The following is a 20,924-nucleotide window of genomic DNA, read 5'->3' as shown; positions in this document are numbered from 1 at the left end:
TGTATCTGATGCTACTGAGCCAGTTGTCTGTGTGTAACTGACGCTACTGAGCCAGATGTCTGTGTTTAACTGATGCTACTAAGCCAGATGTCTGTGTTTAACTGACGCTACTGAGCCAATTGTCTGTGTTTGACTGACGCTACTGAGCCAGATGTCTGTGTTTAACTGATGCTACTGAGCCAGATGTCTGTGTAACTGATGCTACTGAGCCAGATGTCTGTGTTTAACTGATGCTACTGAGCCAGATGTCTGTGTTTAACTGACGCTACTGAGCCAGTTGTCTGTGTTTAACTGACGCTACTGAGCCAGTTGTCTGTGTTTAACTGATGCTACTGAGCCAGATGTCTGTGTTTAACTGATGCTACTGAGCCAGATGTCTGTGTTTAACTGACGCTACTGAGCCAGATGTCTGTGTTTAACTGACGCTACTGAGCCAGATGTCTGTGTTTAACTGACGCTACTGAGCCAGATGTCTGTGTTTAACTGACGCTACTGAGCCAGATGTCTGTGTTTAACTGATGCTACTGAGCCAGATGTCTGTGTTTAACTGACGCTACTGAGCCAGATGTCTGTGTTTAACTGACGCTACTGAGCCAGATGTCTGTGTTTAACTGACGCTACTGAGCCAGATGTCTGTGTTTAACTGACGCTACTGAGCCAGATGTCTGTGTTTAACTGACGCTACTGAGCCAGATGTCTGTGTTTAACTGACGCTACTGAGCCAGATGTCTGTGTTTAACTGATGCTACTGAGCCAGATGTCTGTGTTTAACTGATGCTACTGAGCCAGATGTCTGTGTTTAACTGATGCTACTGAGGCAGTTGTTTGTGTTTAACTGATGCTACTGAGCCAGATGTCTGTGTTTAACTGATGCTACTGAGCCAGATGTCTGTGTAACTGATGCTACTGAGCCAGATGTCTGTGTTTAACTGATGCTACTGAGCCAGTTGTCTGTGTTTAACTGATGCTACTGAGCCAGTTGTCTGTGTAACTGATGCTACTGTGCCAGTTGTCTGTGTTTAACTGATGCTACTGAGCCAGTTGTCTGTGTTTGACTGACGCTACTGAGCCAGATGTCTGTGTTTAACTGACGCTACTGAGCCAGTTGTCTGTGTGTAACTGACGCTACTGAGCCAGATGTCTGTGTTTAACTGACGCTACTAAGCCAGATGTCTGTGTTTAACTGACGCTACTGAGCCAATTGTCTGTGTTTGACTGACGCTACTGAGCCAGATGTCTGTGTTTAACTGATGCTACTGAGCCAGATGTCTGTGTAACTGATGCTACTGAGCCAGATGTCTGTGTTTAACTGATGCTACTGAGCCAGATGTCTGTGTTTAACTGATGCTACTGAGCCAGATGTCTGTGTAACTGATGCTACTGAGCCAGATGTCTGTGTTTAACTGACGCTACTGAGCCAGATGTCTGTGTTTAACTGACGCTACTGAGCCAGTTGTCTGTGTTTAACTGACGCTACTGAGCCAGATGTCTGTGTTTAACTGATGCTACTGAGCCAGATGTCTGTGTTTAACTGATGCTACTGAGCCAGATGTCTGTGTTTAACTGACGCTACTGAGCCAGATGTCTGTGTTTAACTGACGCTACTGAGCCAGATGTCTGTGTTTAACTGACGCTACTGAGCCAGATGTCTGTGTTTAACTGATGCTACTGAGCCAGATGTCTGTGTTTAACTGATGCTACTGAGCCAGATGTCTGTGTTTAACTGACGCTACTGAGCCAGATGTCTGTGTTTAACTGATGCTACTGAGCCAGATGTCTGTGTTTAACTGACGCTACTGAGCCAGATGTCTGTGTTTAACTGACGCTACTGAGCCAGATGTCTGTGTTTAACTGACGCTACTGAGCCAGATGTCTATGTATCTGACGCTACTGAGCCAGATGTCTGTGTATCTGACGCTACTGAGCCAGATGTCTGTGTATCTGACGCTACTGAGCCAGATGTCTGTGTTTAACTGATGCTACTGAGCCAGATGTCTGTGTTTAACTGACGCTACTGAGCCAGATGTCTGTGTTTAACTGATGCTACTGAGCCAGATGTCTGTGTAACTGACGCTACTGAGCCAGATGTCTGTGTATCTGACGCTACTGAGCCAGATGTCTGTGTATCTGACGCTACTGAGCCAGATGTCTGTGTATCTGATGCTACTGAGCCAGTTGTCTGTGTTTAACTGACGCTACTGAGCCAGATGTCTGTGTATCTGACGCTACTGAGCCAGTTGTCTGTGTAACTGATGCTACTGAGCCAGATGTCTGTGTAACTGATGCTACTGAGCCAGATGTCTGTGTATCTGATGCTACTGAGCCAGATGTCTGTGTATCTGATGCTACTGAGCCAGATGTCTGTGTATCTGATGCTACTGAGCCAGTTGTCTGTGTATCTGATGCTACTGAGCCAGATGTCTGTGTATCTGATGCTACTGAGCCAGTTGTCTGTGTATCTGACGCTACTGAGCCAGATGTCTGTGTATCTGATGCTACTGAGCCAGATGTCTGTGTATCTGATGTTACTGAGCCAGATGTCTGTGTATCTGATGCTACTGAGCCAGATGTCTGTGTAACTGATGCTACTGAGCCAGATGTCTGTGTAACTGATGCTACTGAGCCAGATGTCTGTGTAACTGATGCTACTGAGCCAGATGTCTGTGTATCTGATGCTACTGAGCCAGATGTCTGTGTAACTGATGCTACTGAGCCAGATGTCTGTGTAACTGATGCTACTGAGCCAGATGTCTGTGTAACTGATGCTACTGAGCCAGATGTCTGTGTAACTGATGCTACTGAGCCAGATGTCTGTGTAACTGATGCTACTGAGCCAGATGTCTGTGTAACTGATGCTACTGAGCCAGATGTCTGTGTAACTGATGCTACTGAGCCAGATGTCTGTGTAACTGATGCTACTGAGCCAGATGTCTGTGTAACTGATGCTACTGAGCCAGATGTCTGTGTAACTGATGCTACTGAGCCAGATGTCTGTGTATCTGATGCTACTGAGCCAGATGTCTGTGTAACTGATGCTACTGAGCCAGATGTCTGTGTAACTGATGCTACTGAGCCAGATGTCTGTGTAACTGATGCTACTGAGCCAGATGTCTGTGTAACTGATGCTACTGAGCCAGATGTCTGTGTAACTGATGCTACTGAGCCAGATGTCTGTGTATCTGATGCTACTGAGCCAGTTGTCTGTGTATCTGATGCTACTGAGCCAGATGTCTGTGTATCTGATGCTACTGAGCCAGTTGTCTGTGTATCTGACGCTACTGAGCCAGATGTCTGTGTATCTGATGCTACTGAGCCAGATGTCTGTGTATCTGATGTTACTGAGCCAGATGTCTGTGTATCTGACGCTACTGAGCCAGATGTCTGTGTAACTGATGCTACTGAGCCAGATGTCTGTGTAATTGACGCTACTGAGCCAGATGTCTGTGTAACTGATGCTACTGAGCCAGATGTCTGTGTATCTGATGCTACTGAGCCAGATGTCTGTGTAACTGATGCTACTGAGCCAGATGTCTGTGTAACTGATGCTACTGAGCCAGATGTCTGTGTAACTGATGCTACTGAGCCAGATGTCTGTGTAACTGATGCTACTGAGCCAGATGTCTGTGTAACTGATGCTACTGAGCCAGATGTCTGTGTAACTGATGCTACTGAGCCAGATGTCTGTGTAACTGATGCTACTGAGCCAGATGTCTGTGTAACTGATGCTACTGAGCCAGATGTCTGTGTAACTGATGCTACTGAGCCAGATGTCTGTGTAACTGATGCTACTGAGCCAGATGTCTGTGTAACTGATGCTACTGAGCCAGATGTCTGTGTATCTGATGCTACTGAGCCAGATGTCTGTGTAACTGATGCTACTGAGCCAGATGTCTGTGTAACTGATGCTACTGAGCCAGATGTCTGTGTATCAGGGGGGAAGCTCCAGGTGATATTCCATGTTAAGTACCTTGGCATCATACTTGATTCCAACCTCTTTATAAAAAAAAAAGCAGTTGAAAGGGGGAACTCAAATAACCAAATTCAACCTAGCTAATTTCCGATTCATATGAAATTGTTTGACTACGGAGGTAGCAGAACTGTACTTCAATGCTATGATATTCCCCCACTTATTATACTGCTTGACTAGTTGGACCCAAGCTCGCTGTACAACATTCAGTCTGTCTACAAACAGGCTCTCAACGTGCTTGATAGAAAGCTCAATATCCATCATCACTGTTACATCCTCAGAAAGCATGAGCTCCTGAGTTGGAAAAATATTGTGCAATACACTGATGCATGTCTTGTATTCAAGGAAAAGCACCTTTCGTCAATCTACTTTCTCTGTGAGAGCTTCCCATGTCTGGAATACACTGACATCAGACACACATAACTGCACCACCTATCACACCTTCACAAAAAACATTAAGACATGGCTAAAGGCCAATCAGACTTGTGAACATAATTCCTAGCTGTGTTTTGCCGCTTTCCATGTTGTTTGTAGCTTATGTGGTGTGTAAACACTTTTTTATGTATTGCATTTATGTGTTGCTTTTATGTATTTTGTTTAGTTGCTTTTTGTGCTATTGCTCTGTCTGCTTGCTACATGTTGCTTGTCCTATGTGCTCACTGCTCATTGTTTGTCTGTATTGTCTGTTATTGTAAAGGTTTTTAATAACCTGCCCAGAGACTGTGGTTGAAAATTAACCATCTGGCTAAAACTGTCACTTTTACTGAAACGTTGATTAATGTGCACTGTCCCTGTAAAAAAATAAATGAACACAAACTCAAGTTGGTGTTTATGCCAATTTGGTTGTTGATGTTGGTGTGTGATTGTTTGGGTGTAGAGAATGAGCTGCCAGGTGGTCTAGCCTTGTCTCTGGATATGTCCCAAATGGTTTCCTATCCCCTGTATAATGCACTCCTTTTGACCAGGGCTCCAAAAGGTCATATGCACTGTGATGTGTATTTTTCCTTATTTCTCTCTGTTGGTATTCCTCCACTCAGAACATCCGGAATACTTTATTGGCAGAGGAATCCCAGGTGGAGCACCTCAAGGCCCAGCTTAAAGAACTCTTCCGCTTTTCCCAAGATTCCCAGCATCTCTCTGTCGACGTCCTGGCTGTGGTGAAGGAACAGCAGAGGTGAGTTGACATGGAGGATGTGTCCCAAATGGAACCCTATCCCCTATTTAGTACACTACTTTTGACTAGTAATGGAGGGGAGGGGAGGGGAGGGGGGGGGGTTGATACTTTGACTCCAACTATCGATTTGTAAATAAAAAATGAATTTTTCTGCTAGGTAGTGTTAGCTAGCGCTGGTCATCCTATATCTTGTTTTCCATCTTATTTTTAAATAGTAAGTCAACATGTTCTCAGTACTTGTATTTCCATGCTCTCTCTTGTCTCTCTGCAGCAATATATTTGGAACATCACAATACATATAGAACCGTGAGAATCTCAATACATATTGAACCGGGAGAATCTCAATACATATAGAACCGGGAGAATCACAATACATATAGAACCGTGAGAATCTCAATACATATAGAACCGTGAGAATCTCAATACATATAGAACCGGGAGAATCACAATACATATAGAACCGGGAGAATCACAATACATATAGAACCGGGAGAATCACAATACATATAGAACCGGGAGAATCTCAATACATATAGAACCGTGAGAATCTCAATACATATAGAACCGGGAAAATCACAATACATATAGAACCGGGAGAATCTCAATACATATAGAACCGGGAGAATCACAATACATATAGAACCGTGAGAATCACAATACATATAGAACCGTGAGAATCTCAATACATATAGAACCGGGAGAATCTCAATACATATAGAACCGGGAGAATCTCAATACATATAGAACCGTGAGAATCTCAATACATATAGAACCGTGAGAATCACAATACATATAGAACCGGGAGAATCTCAATACATATAGAACCGGGAGAATCTCAATACATATAGAACCGGGAGAATCTCAAAACATATCGGGTCGGCACCTAAGTATCGTGATAATAACGTCCCTGGCAATTCCCAGCCCTAATTTTGACCAGAGCCTTATCGGCCCTGGTAAAAGGTAGTGAACTACACCTCCCGAGTGGCGCAGTGGTCTAAGGCACCGCACTGCTAGCTGTGCCACTAGAAATTCAGGGTTCGAGTCCAGGCTTTATCGCAGCTGACCGGGACCGTGAGACCCATGGGGCGGAGCACAATTGGCCCAGTGTTGTCTGGGTTAGGGGAGGGTTTGGCCAGCAGGGATGTTCTTGTCCCATCGCTCTCTAGCAACTCCTGTGGCGGGCTGGGCGCAATGCACGCTAACACGATCGCCGGGTGTACCGTGTTACCTCCGACACATTGGTGCGGCTGGCTTCCGGGTTCAGCGGGTATTGTGTCAAGAAGCAGTGCAGCTTGGCTGGGTTGTGTTTCGGAGGACGCATGGCTCTCGACCTTCGCATCTCCCAAGTCCGTACGGGAGTTGCAGCGATGGGACAAGACTAGCTACCAATTGGATACCACGGAATTGGGGAGAAAAAGGACAAATTAAAAACTTTTCTTTTTTAAAAGGTACTATAACGGGAATGCATCATTATCCATACTCTAAGATACTTCATATTAACTAATGTGAGAGAGTTGGAGAGGTGGCATCTGCCATATTTGCTCTCATTCTCTCTTGTTCAATGATTTCTATTAAGTGAAGCAGAAGGAACAAGGAGAGGAAGATGTTTTTTCAGACTATTGACATTCACCTTCAGAGGGATGGTTCAGCAGAATTTGCATAAGCCAACTGTCTATATAGGCCTGATGTGCTTTTTCTTCCATAGGATATCAGGTTCCATGCTTTCATGCTCTAACTTGTCATAACTAATGTGACAGTTAGGAATCCTAACACCTCTGTGGTCTAATAAAGGGCATAACATGTGGAGATAATCCGTTCACCTACTCTGCGTCTCACAAAGACACGGCAGTTGGAACCAAAAATCTAACATTTGGACTCATCAGACCAAAGGACAGATTTCCACCAGTCTAATGTCTATTGCTTGTGTTTCTTGGCCCAAGCAAGTCTCTTCTTCTTATTGGTGTCCTTTAAATCAAATCAAATCAAAGTTTATTTATCACATGCGCTGAATACAACAAGTGTAGACCTTACAGTGAAATGCTTACTTACAGGCTCTAACCAATAGTGCAAAAAAAGGTATTAGGTGAACAATAGGTAAGATAAGAAATAAAAACAACAGTAAAAAGACAGACTATATACAGTAGCGAGGCTACATACAGACACCGGTTAGTCAGGCTGATTGAGGTAGTATGTACATGTAGATATGGTTAAAGTGACTATGCATGTATGATGAACAGAGAGTAGCAGTAGCGTAAAAGAGGGGTTGGCGGGTGGTGGGTGGCGGGACACAATGCAGATAGCCCGGTTAGCCAATGTGCGTGAGCACTGGTTGGTCGACCCAATTGAGGTAGTATGTACATGAATTATAATTAAAGTGACTATGCATATATGATAAACAGAGAGTAGCAGCAGCGTAAAAATATGGGTTGGGGGGGGCACATAATGCAAATAGTCCGGGTAGCCATTTGATTACCTGTTCAGGAGTCTTATGGCTTGGGGGTAAAAACTGTTGAGAAGCCTTTTTGTCCTAGACTTGGCACTCCGGTACCGCTTGCCATGCGGTAGTGGAGAGAACAGTCTATGAATGGGGTGGCTGGGGTCTTTGACAATTTTTAGGGCCTTCCTCTGACACCGCCTGGTGTAGAGGTCCTGGATGGCAAGCAGCTTAGCCCCAGTGATGTACTGGGCCGTATGCACTACCCTCTGTAGTGCCTTGTGGTCAGAGGCCGAGCAATTGCCGTGCCAGGCAGTGATGCAGCCAGTCAGGATGCTCTCGATGTTGCAGCTGTAGAACCTTTTGAGGATCTCAGGACCCATGCCAAATCTTTTTAGTTTCCTGAGGGGGAATAGGCTTTGTCGTGCCCTCTTCACGACTGTCTTGGTGTGTTTGGATTATTCTAGTTTGTTGTTGATGTGGACACCAAGGAACTTGAAGCTCTCAACATGCTCCACTACAGCCCCGTCGATGAGAATGGGGGCGTGCTCAGTCCTCCTTTTCCTGTAGTCCACCAATAATTTCCTTAGTCTTGGTTACGTTGAGGGATAGGTGGTTATTCTGGCACCCCCCGGCCAGGTCTCTGACTTCCTCCCTATAGGCTGTCTCGTCGGTGATCAGGCCTACCACTGTTGTGTCGTCTGGAAACTTAATGATGGTGTTGGAGTCATGCCTGGCCATGCAGTCGTGGGTGAACAGGGAGTACAGGAGGGGACTGAGCACGCACCCCTGGGGAGCTCCAGTGTTGAGGATCAGCATGGCAGATGTGTTGCTACCTACCCTCATCACCTGGGGGCGGCCCATCAGGAAGTCCAGGATCCAGTTGCAGAGGGAGGTGTTTAGTCCCAGGATCCTTAGCTTAGTGATGAGCTTTGAGGGTACTATGGTGTTGAACGCTGAGCTGTAGTCAATGAATAGCATTCTCACATAGGTGTTCCTTTTGTCCAGGTGGGAAAGGACAGTGTGGAGTGCAATAGAGATTGCATCATCTGTGGATCTGTTTGGGTGGTATGCAAATTGGAGTGGGTCTAGGGTTTCTGGGATAATGGTGTTGATGTGAGCCATTACCAACCTTTCAAAGCACTTCATGGCTACGGACGTGAGTGCTACGGGTCTGTAGTAATTTAGGCAGGTTGCCTTTGTGTTCTTGGGCACAGGGACTATGGTGGTCTGCTTGAAACATGTTGGTATTACAGACTTAATCAGGGACATGTTGAAAATGTCAGTGAAGACACCTGCCAGTTGGTCAGCACATGCCCGGAGCACACGTCCTGGTAATCCGTCTGGCCCCGTAGCCTTGTGTATGTTGACCTGTTTAAAGGTCTTACTCACATCGGCTACGGAGAGCGTGATCACAAAGTCGTCCGGAACAGCTGATGCTCTCGTGCATGCCTCAGTGTTGCTTGCCTCGAAGCGAGCATAGAAGTGATTTAGATCATCTGGTAGGCTCGTGTCACTGGGCAGCTCACGGCTGTGCTTCCCTTTGTAGTCTGTAATAGTTTGCAAGCCCTGCCACATGAGACGAGCATCAGAGCCGGTGTAGTATGATTCAATCTTAGCCCTGTATTGACGCTTTGCCTGTTTGATGGTTCATCGCAGGGCATAGCAGGATTTCTTGTAAGCTTCCGGGTTAGAGTCCCGCACCTTGAAAGCGGCAGCTCTACCCTTTAGCTCAGCGCAAATGTTGCATGTAATCCATGGCTTCTGGTTGGGGTATATACGTACAGTCACTCGTACCTCGTCTAGTTTATTGTCCAATGATTGCATGTTGGCGAGTAGTATTGATGGTAACGGCAGCTTTCCCACTCGCCTTTTCCGGGTCTTTACCAGGCATCCGGCTCTTTGTCCTCTGTACCTTCATCTGTCCTCTGTTCCTTCCTCTTGCAAATAACGGCGATGTCAGCCCTGCCGGGTGTTTGGAGAATGTCTTGTGCGTCTTGTTTGTTGAAGAAAAAATCTTTGTCTAATCCGAGGTGAGTGATTGCTGTCCTGATATCCAGAAGCTCTTTTTTTGCCGTAAGATACGGTTGCAGAAACATTATGTACAAAATAAGTTACAAATAACGCGAAAAAAAACACATAATAGCACAATTGGTTGGGCGCCCATAAAACTGCTGCCATTTCTTCCGGTGCCATTTTTAGTAGTGGCTTCTTTGCAGCAATTCAACCATGAAGGCCTGATTCACACAGTCTCCTCTGAACAGTTAATGTTGAGATGTGTCTGTTACTTAAGCTCTGAAGCATTTATTTTTGCTGCATTTTCTGTAGCTGGTAACTCTAATGAACTTATCCTCTGCAGCAGAGGTAACTCTGGGTCTTCCTTTCCTGTGGCGGTCCTCATGAGAGCCAGTTTCATCATAGAGCTTGATATTTTTTGAGACTGCACAAATTTCCCAGATTGACTGACCTTCATGTCTTAAAGTAATGATGGACTGTCGTTTCTCTTTGCTTATTTGAGCTGTTCTTGCCATAATATGGACTTGGTCTTTTACCAAATAGGGCTATCTTCTGTATACCATCCCTACCTTGTCACAACACAACTGATTGGCTCAAACTCATTAAGAAGGAAAGAAATTCCACAAATGAACTTCTAACAAGGCACACCTGTTAATTGAAATGCATTCCAGGTGACTACCTCATGAAGCTGGTTGAGAGAATGCCAAGAGTGTGCATAGCTGTCATCAAGGCAAAGGGTGGCTACTATGAAGAATCTCAAATATAAAATATATTTAGATTTGTTTAACACTTTTTTGGGTACTACATGATTCCATATGTGTTATTTAATAGTTTTGATGTCTTCACTATTATTCTACAATGTAGAAAATAGTAACAATAAAGAAAAGCCCTTGAATGAGTAGGTGTGTCCAAACTTTTGACTGGTACTGTACATTCCTCATACATGTAACCAATAACTTCTGGTGTAGCAAGTATTTCAAAGTACAACCCAACACCGTATACAGGGGTATTTTTGAAATACGAACGGGATGATTTTCAATACCCTAATGCTCAGGGGGTGTGTGCTACACCGCTGCTTATAAGTTAATTATGTAAGATATAAATGATCTCCAGCTCAGGTCCAGCTATGAATCTGGAGTGGCTAGCTCCTGGATCAAGATCCTTGCTGCCTAAATTAGTTTTGTGCGTAAAAACAAAATAGTATGTATATAGCTTTTTTTTTTTTTGCGCCCCTTGTGTTCACTGCCTGTAATACCGTATACCACGTTATGAAAATCTGCTTACCACCCAACCCTAGTACATATGTCTTTAATTCATGTAAAGTCTTATGCTCATTTCCTTTGTCCCCGTGCAGTGTGAAGTGTCGTGCTGTGAAGCTATGTGTGGAGTCAGAGTTGGGGCTGAGACAAGTGCTGCAGGACCCTCTGCATGGATTCTCTCAGTGGAGTCAGGTTGTCTCTCAAGTGCTGGAGTCTTCTGCTGAAGTGTCTGAGTTCTCACACGTCGCCATGCTGGTGCAGAACATCCAGGTAGGAACAGCACACTGCAGACTGCTACTGATTTTAATCAACTATTATTCCACCAGGTTTAAAACTGGAATTATTTATGGTGAAACGGCCATGTCCGTTTAGGATATTACAACAACAAACAAGTTATTGTAAAAGAAATTAACACTGTTTTTTTCCTCGGACATCATTGCCCACGCGAAAGAACAGCAGAATATGTACTGCAGTAATGTTTTACACACTGCTGGATGCACCTCACCTTCATTTCATTCACAAAGTAAAAACAATAACAGAGGTGCATGGGGAGACAGTGGCCTTGCCTCCCCTAATGCGGATTCCATCTTTAAAAGGGATGTAGCAGGACGTAAACAAACAACAAAATAATTTGAATACAGTAAAGTAAAATACTTAGAGAAAAAGTTAAACTCATATTTACAGTAAGAGTCACTCCCGTCAATCAAACCGCTAAACCAGGATTGTGTTCATAAGGGGGATCATTAATGTCTGAATCTCAGTCGTAACTGTGGCTCTTAAGGCATGGAGATGATAATGAAAAGAGAAAAGCAGATCTTCAGTATTCATGGTACCTTAATTAGGCCAGCTAGGGAAATGTAATCATCCCTACATACAGTACTGGAACTGGACAGAGATTGGCTTAGAACGCGTCCCAAATAGCACCGTATTCTCTATTTGGTGCACTATTTTTGACCAGGGTGCAGTTTGGGACACATGTCGTGGAAATTCATTACTGAGAGAGACTTGGTAATTTCTTCAAACAATCATCTTTATTTAATATCGATTAATTATTAACGAAACTGTCAACCCAACAGTCTTGACTGTCGGACTGAGAGTCTGAATCATACAGAGAATACCGGGTCTTTATATACCAAACCTAAAACTGCTTCAACCATGGCTGGCTCAACCCCCCCCCATGCAGATTGGGCACCATTACCCACCCTGGGTTCATCCTGTTGTTTCTCTGCACGGGGGGGGGGTTCTAATCCTCCAGGCTAATTTCCCAGATGTTTCCCAGATGCAAGGATATTCCTCCAGGCTATCTCTATCTCGGTGACACACACATCTCATCTATAGAATGCAGGCCCAGTTAGACCAGAGACATATGTCTCACATGCACCACTATTGATAGACTGGAATGTGACTGTTTGGTTTTTTATCACCAAGACATCAATCAATTGTCAGCTTCAAGCTATCTCTAGTAAAACCCATGTCCTCGACACCCAGACTAGCTGCAGGAAGCTAGAGTGGACACCATAAATGTCAGCATTAGCAGGCCAGTCTTACTCTAAGTTAAATATATAATAGTTTACTATTAATATCCACCAAATCAGGTAAGTATGTAATTTTTTCTTTCACACGCGTCCTAGCCTTCTCCATCAGAAAATGACTTCCTCCTAATCTAAACTCCCCTCCAGATATGGGAGTAATGACAGCAAATGTCAGAGAGCTCAATCAATCCCTGATCTGTGAAAAAGAAGATATGGTTGCTGTACTTTGACACCAAGAAATGTGTGATCTATCTACTAGAGGGACATATTTCTACTACACATAGCTTTCATCTGTGGTGTGTTCCCGCTTAAATCGTTATTTTTCTTTGTATCTCCCCCTTTTTTCTCTCCTTCCCCTTTCAATATCCCCTCTTTTACTGTCTTCCATCTACACACTTACACTTTTCTTGATTTATCCCCTGCCTATATATTTATATTTTTTATTTTCCCTCACTGCCTTTCCCTATTTCGCTCATTCCCCCTACAGAGGTTGCTGAAGCACAGTCTGCAGCTGCAGGAGCAGTTGCGTTTGATGCTGTTGAAGAGAGATCTGCTGTGTTCAGTGTTCGGCTCAGACAGAGCAGAGAGTCTAATGACAGAGCTCAATGACACCGTGAGGAGCAGGGAGTTACTGCACAACCAGCTGCTGCAGAGGAAAGCAAGATTGCAGGTGTGTGGTGTGGTGTGGTGTGTGTGTGTGGTGTGGTGTGGGGTGTGTGGTGTGGTGTGGTGTGTGTGTGTGTGTGGTGTGGTGTGGGGTGTGTTTGTCATAGGGCTCTGGTTGAATGTAGTGCATTATTAGGGAATGGGGTGCCATTTTAGATGCAACCCCTAATTTCTGATATGTCCTTTCTTTTAGGGTTTGATCTCAAGGACAAAGGACTTTGGGGACGCCTGCAAGTCAATCAGGAACAAGCTGACCCTGCTGAGAGAGAGACTGATCTCAGCAGACAGCCTCCAGCCAGACATACTGGCCAAGAAGAGCCAGTCAGACCAGCAACGGGTGGGTCACTCACTGCCATGTCATTGTTTCATACAGTATATTACCACATATGATCAGGTTTTAGAATTAACATTTTCCTGACCAAGATGGCTGTTTTGTTGCCAACATCCATTCTAGTGTTCTATTTAATTCTGTGCTCACGGTATCTATGCCTGTGTCTCTCAAACTGGTTTCCTCTAGCCAGTTCCAGTGTGTAATAGGAGAAGCATATACTGTACATAAGCAAAGCATTTATAAGCATTTATAAAGTATTCATAAGCCATTGATAATTTTTTTACTATTAATAAGCTACTGCTTGTGTCCTCTCTCAGGTGATCAAGAAGGACTTGGAGGACTGTGAGGCCCACATCACAGCTCTGGAGACTCTGGTGTCGTCTAGCTCTGCTAACAGGACACAGTTTGAGAGGCTTTACGGGGACTGGAGAATCCTTTACAAGTCGGTCAGGGTAAGAAGGGCTCTGAGAGAGATGGCATCTCCATGCTTTCTTCACAGGTTTTGAAAAAGGTTAACAATGACCCTTTTCATGCTACTGAGCCAAGCTGAGCTGGGCTTTTTTTAAATTAATTTTACCTTTATTTAACTAGGCAAGTCAGTTAGGAACAAATTCTTATTTTCAATGACGGCCTAGGAACAGTGGGTTAACTGCCTTGTTCAGGGGCAGAGCAACAGATTTGTACCTTGTCAGCTAGGGGATTTGATCTTGCAACCTTGCGGTTAGTAGTCCAACGCTCTAACCACTAGGCTACGCTGCCACCCCGGCTTTCTGGTGTTACGCATCATTATAGTTTCTGGAAGCGTGCTGGGAAGGACAATGTGAAGAGAAAATATCCCAGTCAACAGTACGGTTAAGGTTGGCACTATAGTGTTAATCAGGCACATACTGTATATGTACTGTATTTGTGCATTCATGTTTGGATGTGTCTCTCTCTGTGTCAGGTAAAGGTGAAGGAGAGTGAGGAGAGCATCGGGGAGCACGAGAGTTTCCACGAGAGCCTGCTGAACGTGGAGAAGTGGCTGATGATTATGAGGCAGAAGCTGGAGTCCTACCGCAGTTCTACTGGGGAGTGGAGCCTGGACAACAGACAGCAAGAGGCTGAGGTACTGACTTTACACATTTATCTGTTATGTTCTGGTATAGTATGGTATGTTATGTCTAGGATAGTATGTTGATGGCACAACAGACAGCACAAGACTGAGGTACTGGTCTGTTATTTTAAAGGGCAAAGCCACCACTTACTTTTCAACTTCATTTTCAGTATCTCCGGCACAATACCAATGTCAACATATGTGAAAACGGCAAATTGTTATGTTTTGTAGAGTTGTTTTTATTTTTTTTATTTTTAACTAGGCAAGTCAGTTAAGAACAAATTCTTATTTATAATGACGGCCTACCGAAAGGCAAAAGGCCTCCTGCGGGGGCAGGGCTGGGATTCAAATGTATATACATTTTATAGAAATATAGAACAAAACACACATCACAAAAGAGAGACAACACAACACTACATAAAGAGAGACCTAGACAACAACACAGCATGGTAGCAGCACAACATGGTAGCAACATGGCAGCAGCACAACGTAGTAGCAGCACAAAACAGGGTACTAACATTATTGGGCACAGACAACAGCACAAAGGGCAAGAAGGTAGAGACAACAATACATCACACAAAGAAGCCACAACTGTCAGTTAGTGTCCATGATTGAGTCTTTGAATGAAGAGACTGAGATAAAACTGTCTGGTTTGAGTGTTTGTTGCAGCTCGTTCCAGTTGCTAGCTACAGCGAACTGAAAAGACAAGCGACCCAAGGATTGGGCTCCCGAGTGGCGCAGCTGTCTAAAGCACTGCATCTCAGTGGTTGAGGCGTCACTATAGACACCTTGGTTCGAATCCAGGCTGTATCACAACCGGCCGTGATTGGGAGTCCATAGAGTGGCGCACAATTGCCCCAGCGTCGTCTGGGTTTGGCCGTTGTAGGCCGTCCATTGTAAATAAGAATTTGTTCTTAACTAACTTACCCAGTTAAATAAAGTTTTAATAAAAAAATAAAAAGATTTGAGTGCTTTGGAGCCCTTTAAAGATAAAAAGTTCTCCCCGATGACATCATCAAAAGTGAAAAAATTTTAACAGTGATTTTCTAACACTACGAGATTCGCGGTGACGTGGGGAGCAAGAAATGCCCTCCCTCTGGCTAGAAACTTGTTACATGTTTTGAAAATGTTTTTTAACTTTTAATCCTACCCTGTAATGTCAGAAAAGCATTTAAAATATATATTTTTAACCACAGATCATAGAAACTGACTGTTTTCACATGTAGACACTGGTTTGGTGCAACTTGTTTGAAAAAACGGACACTGATGAATATGTTTCTGTTTTCATATGTTTTCATAAGTCTCTATGTGGCCACAGCCTAAGTCCCGTCCTGTCCTGTTATTCTTCCTCCGACCCTGTAGAGGGCACTAGGTGAGTTCCCAGAGAAGGAGCTGCAGCTGCACCAGACAGAGGTGCAGGGCCAGGGGGTGCTGGAGAGGACCTCTGAGGAGGGCCGGGTGCACATCCTCAGGGACATGAAGCACCTGAGGGAGTCCTGGATGGCCCTCCATGACCTCAGCCTCAACCTCTTCAGGTACACCACACTACTTCGGGCTGGATGCAAAACTCATAGAATTAAATATAGAACACAAGAAGGGTTATTTATTCCTGACCAAGATGGCTGCCATTATCACATTCTATAGCTATGCAGGTCTATGACATCTGCCACTCTAGTGAATGGTATGGTCTCTAAGGGAGAAGTAATCTAGCACCACTACTAATACTACTACTACTACTACATCTGTAGTTTAGTGGATTTCAGTTGAGGTCCTCAACAACCTCTTATGGCTTGTGCACATTTATCTCCAAAAACCTTCTACATAAAAGTAATTATATTTCATATGCTGTCCCTGCATCTGGGTGAAAAGTATTTAATGCGGCCAATTGCACAATCTTAAGAGATGCCTTCAGTACTGACTGTCTGTTGTTCTGTTCCGTTCCCAGGCTGCTGAATGGGCACAGCTCTGAGGACCATGACTTAGACACCCAGAGGGAGAGGGTGAGAGGCCAGGCTGGGGAGAGGGCAGGCCCAGGCAGGGAGCTCTTTCCTGGGGAGGGAGGAGACATGATCAAGGGTAGTGGCTCCAGCAGCAGTAGGGAGGGTGCTCTAGAGAGATCCCCAGGAGAGGGCCATGGGGTCTGGCTCTCTCAGAGCTCTGGGGTGGGGGCTGGGAGAGGGGGAAGAACAGGGTTAGGAGGAAGGTTGGAGCAAGGGGAAGGAGTGGAGAGTTTTGGAGCAGAAGAGGGTATTTGGGTCGAGGGAGCGTTTGAGGGCAGTATGGAGGTTATGGATCTCTCTGAACATGGAGAGAGACAGGGCAGGGATCGACAGACTCTTGGTCAACAACTGAGTCCTATGACGTTAACCTTGGCGGGCAGTCAGAGACGGGGACAGGGCGGTGGGAGTGGAAGCAGGGAGAGGGAAAGGGAGAAGGAGAGGGGTGGCGGTGAGCACAGCCTGGGTGTAGAAGAGGTGGACTCCTCCATCGTTTGGAGAGGGGGGTACGGTCAGAGGGGAGAGGAGGGAACCACAGGGATGACATCAGGCCACACAGGGGGCAGAAGCACCCATGGTGGAGGAGGAGGGGGGGTGGTGGTGGTGGTGGACTCTGGCTCCAGGGTTAGCGGGTTGGTGGGGGACTCTGGCTCCAGGGTTAGCGGGGTGGTGGGGGACTCTGGCTCCAGGGTTAGCGGGGTAGTGGGGGACTCTGGCTCCAGGGTTAGCGGGGTGGTGGGGGACTCTGGCTCCAGGGTTAGCGGGGTAGTGGGGGACTCTGGCTCCAGGGTTAGCGGGGTGGTGGGGGACTCTGACTCCAGGGTTAGCGGGGTGGTGGGGGACTCTGGCTCCAGGGTTAGCGGGGTAGTGGGGGACTCTGGCTCCAGGGTTAGCAGAGTAGTGGGGGACTCTGGCTCCAGGGTTAGCGGGGTGGTGGGGGACTCTGGCTCCAGGGTTAGCAGGGTAGTGGGGGACTCTGGCTCCAGGGTTAGCGGGGTGGTGGGGGACTCTGGCTCCAGGGTTAGCGGGGTAGTGGGGGACTCTGGCTCCAGGGTTAGCGGGGTAGTGGGGGACTCTGGCTCCAGGGTTAGCAGGGTAGTGGGGGACTCTGGCTCCAGGGTTAGCAGGGTAGTGGGGGACTCTGGCTCCAGGGTTAGCGGGGTAGTGGGGGACTCTGGCTCCAGGGTTAGCAGGGTAGTGGGGGACTCTGGCTCCAGGGTTAGCGGGGTGGTGGGGGACTCTGGCTCCAGTGTTAGCGGGGTGGTGGGAGACTCTGGCTCCAGGGTTAGCGGGGTAGTGGGGGACTCTGGCTCCAGGGTTAGCAGGGTAGTGGGGGACTCTGGCTCCAGGGTTAGCGGGGTAGTGGGGGACTCTGGCTCCAGGGTTAGCGGGGTAGTGGGGGACTCTGGCTCCAGGGTTAGCGGGGTGGTGGTGTTGGAGGTGTCTGGGTCCAGCAGTCGCGGGGGGACAGAGGAGTGGGTGGCTGGGCAGAGGTCCAGAGGGATGGATGAATCCCTGGCCATGGAGGTAGATGTGGGGTTAGGGTCAGGCTCTGGGCCAGGGCACGGCAGCAGAGGCAACTACGAAGAGGGAACAGGTGAAATGAGAGACCACAGTGAAGGGGGACATCTGCGACACAGAGGCTTTTTCCCGCCTATCAAGACCAGGATGGAGGATTCAGTCATGGATGGTCTCACTCTGTCATTCCAGCAAGGCTCTGCTAGAAAACCCTCTGGAAGGCTACAGGGCTCAAGTCACCACACCACGGTCTGGTTTCTCCACCCATTCTATTAACTCCAACCATAATAATCACATTTTCATAAAGGAAGATATAAACTTCAAATTGGCATGCTATAACTGACTCGTCTCTCAATACACTGTGACCCATATTCAACTGCCGTTATAAACTGAAATATTAAGACAATTAGCTAGCTGATTGTTGCTGATCATGTTGTTGTTGGGGTCCTTCAGGCAGGTGTTGGGGCAACCCTGAGTGCAGGGGACTATGAGGACAGGAGGAGGGAGTTTGAGGCCTGGCTACAGAAGGAGAACGATACACTCTCAGGGATTCTCAGCACAGAGGGACCGCTGAGCACCAAAGAACTCAAGATCAGGCAGAACACACTCATGGTTGGTGCTGATGTTTCTTCTCAGAAATATACACTGTTGCATTTCCAGTATTTCATTCCTGTTTATATTTACACAAAAATGATAAGTTACTCTAGGTCTGTGGCCGTCTTATGGTTAGTTATATGCATGCTACATGATAACTTCATAAAACATGTGTATTTCATCTGGAGGACATTATGTTCAGAGTGCACCAAACAAAACCCTAGGATGGTATAAACAAACCTTACAGCGAGGCCCTGACAAATTCACAAACCTTCTGGCCTTCCTCTAGAAGACTAAAATAACTTTTGGCAGCTGAATTGACAGACAGTTACATCACAAGCTGCCTGAGAGTCAGACAGGTTACATCCCAACCACAAGCTGCCTGACAGTCAGAAAGGTTACATCCCAACCACAAGCTGCCTGACAGTCAGACAGGTTACATCCCAACCACAAGCTGCCTGACAGTCAGGCAGGTTACATCCCAACCACAAGCTGCCTGACAGTCAGACAGGTTACATCCCAACCACAAGCTGCCTGACAGTCAGACAGGTTACATCCCAACCACAAGCTGCCTGACAGTCAGACAGGTTACATCCCAACCACAAGCTGCCTGACAGTCAGACAGGTTACGTCCCAACCACAAGCTGCCTGACAGTCAGACAGGTTACATCCCAACCACAAGCTGCCTGACAGTCAGACAGGTTACATCCCAACCACAAGCTGCCTGACAGTCAGACAGATTACATCCCAACCACAAGCTGCCTGACAGTCAGACAGGTTACATCCCAACCACAAGCTGCCTGACAGTCAGACAGGTTACGTCCCAACCACAAGCTGCCTGACAGTCAGACAGGTTACATCCCAACCACAAGCTGCCTGACAGTCAGACAGGTTACATCACAAGCTGCCTGACAGTCAGACAGGTTACATCCCAACCACAAGCTGCCTGACAGTCAGACAGGTTACATCCCAACCACAAGCTGCCTGACAGTCCGACAGGTTACATCCCAACCACAAGCTGCCTGACAGTCAGACAGATTACATCCCAACCACAAGCTGCCTGACAGTCAGACAGGTTACATCCCAACCACAAGCTGCCTGACAGTCAGACAGGTTACGTCCCAACCACAAGCTGCCTGACAGTCAGACAGGTTACATCCCAACCACAAGCTGCCTGACAGTCAGACAGGTTACATCACAAGCTGCCTGACAGTCAGACAGGTTACATCCCAACCACAAGCTGCCTGACAGTCAGACAGGTTACATCCCAATCACAAGCTGCCTGACAGTCAGACAGGTTACATCCCAACCACAAGCTGCCTGACAGTCAGACAGGTTACATCCCAACCACAAGCTGCCTGACAGTCAGACAGGTTACATCCCAACCACAAGCTGCCTGACAGTCAGACAGGTTACGTCCCAATCACAAGCTGCCTGACAGTCAGACAGGTTACATCCCAATCACAAGCTGCCTGACAGTCAGACAGGTTACATCCCAACCACAAGCTGCCTGACAGTCAGACAGGTTACATCCCAACCACAAGCTGCCTGACAGTCAGACAGGTTACGACCCAACCACAAGCTGCCTGACAGTCAGACAGGTTACGTCCCAACCACAACCTGCCTGACAGTCAGACAGGTTACATCCCAACCACAAGCTGCCTGACAGTCAGACAAGTGACATCCAAAATGGCACCCTATTCTCTATTTAGTGCACTACTTTTGAAATAGGTCTGTGGTTCAATATAGTGCACTATAAAGGAAATAGGGTGTCATTTGGGACACTATCAGGCCATGTTAGTGGTTAGGGTGTATCTGTCAGTATGGGACCACAGAGAACGCTTCAAATTCAGTCAGCAGACGATGGACATTGATTCAAGGCAGACGGGGGATTGGAGATGTTTGATTGGGGATATAATGTGTGTGTTTCAGTAGATTTGAAGGATTATTGCTTCAGGATTTACTGAGGCCTGAATTCTCCTGTGCAAAGATCCTGTGTAGACATTATTCACTGACACATTGCTTATTGTTAATTACATGATGCAGCAATTCCCCTGCTTATCCCTCAGCCACATGCAACAGTTCTCCGTCCCCCTGTTGTTCACTCCCCTTCTCTCTTCCCCCCCTCTCTCTCTTCCTCTCTCTTTCTATCCCTCCCTGTCTCTCTCCCCCTCTCTCTTTCTATCCCTCCCTCTCTGTCTCTTCCCTCTCTCTCTCTTCCCCTCTCTCTCTTCCTCTCTTTCTATCCCTCCCTCTCTGTCTCTTCCCCCTCCATCTCTTCCTCTCTTTCTATCCCTCCCTCTCTGTCTCTTCCCCCTCTCTCTCTTCCTCTTTCTATCCCTC

The 20,924-nt window shown here is 46.4% G+C and overlaps 1 protein-coding gene across 1 annotated transcript in view; it reads left to right on the top strand.

Moving 5' to 3' along the window:
* LOC139563879 (nesprin-3-like) overlaps positions 1-20,924 on the top strand; it is a 104,121-nt gene that overhangs the window by 74,164 nt on the left and 9,033 nt on the right. Inside the window, exons 9-18 of the mRNA XM_071382868.1 lie at positions 5,005-5,141; positions 10,946-11,120; positions 12,870-13,052; positions 13,242-13,385; positions 13,697-13,831; positions 14,323-14,484; positions 15,835-16,007; positions 16,418-17,046; positions 17,767-18,236; positions 18,441-18,599. Of these exons, the coding sequence (XP_071238969.1) occupies positions 5,005-5,141; positions 10,946-11,120; positions 12,870-13,052; positions 13,242-13,385; positions 13,697-13,831; positions 14,323-14,484; positions 15,835-16,007; positions 16,418-17,046; positions 17,767-18,236; positions 18,441-18,599 (2,367 nt within the window). The remainder of the gene's footprint in view (positions 1-5,004; positions 5,142-10,945; positions 11,121-12,869; positions 13,053-13,241; positions 13,386-13,696; positions 13,832-14,322; positions 14,485-15,834; positions 16,008-16,417; positions 17,047-17,766; positions 18,237-18,440; positions 18,600-20,924) is intronic.

Source organism: Salvelinus alpinus, chromosome 34 (assembly GCF_045679555.1).
Source record: "Salvelinus alpinus chromosome 34, SLU_Salpinus.1, whole genome shotgun sequence".
Lineage (NCBI taxonomy): Eukaryota > Metazoa > Chordata > Actinopteri > Salmoniformes > Salmonidae > Salvelinus > Salvelinus alpinus.
This window is presented reverse-complemented; position numbering and strand designations above follow the sequence as displayed.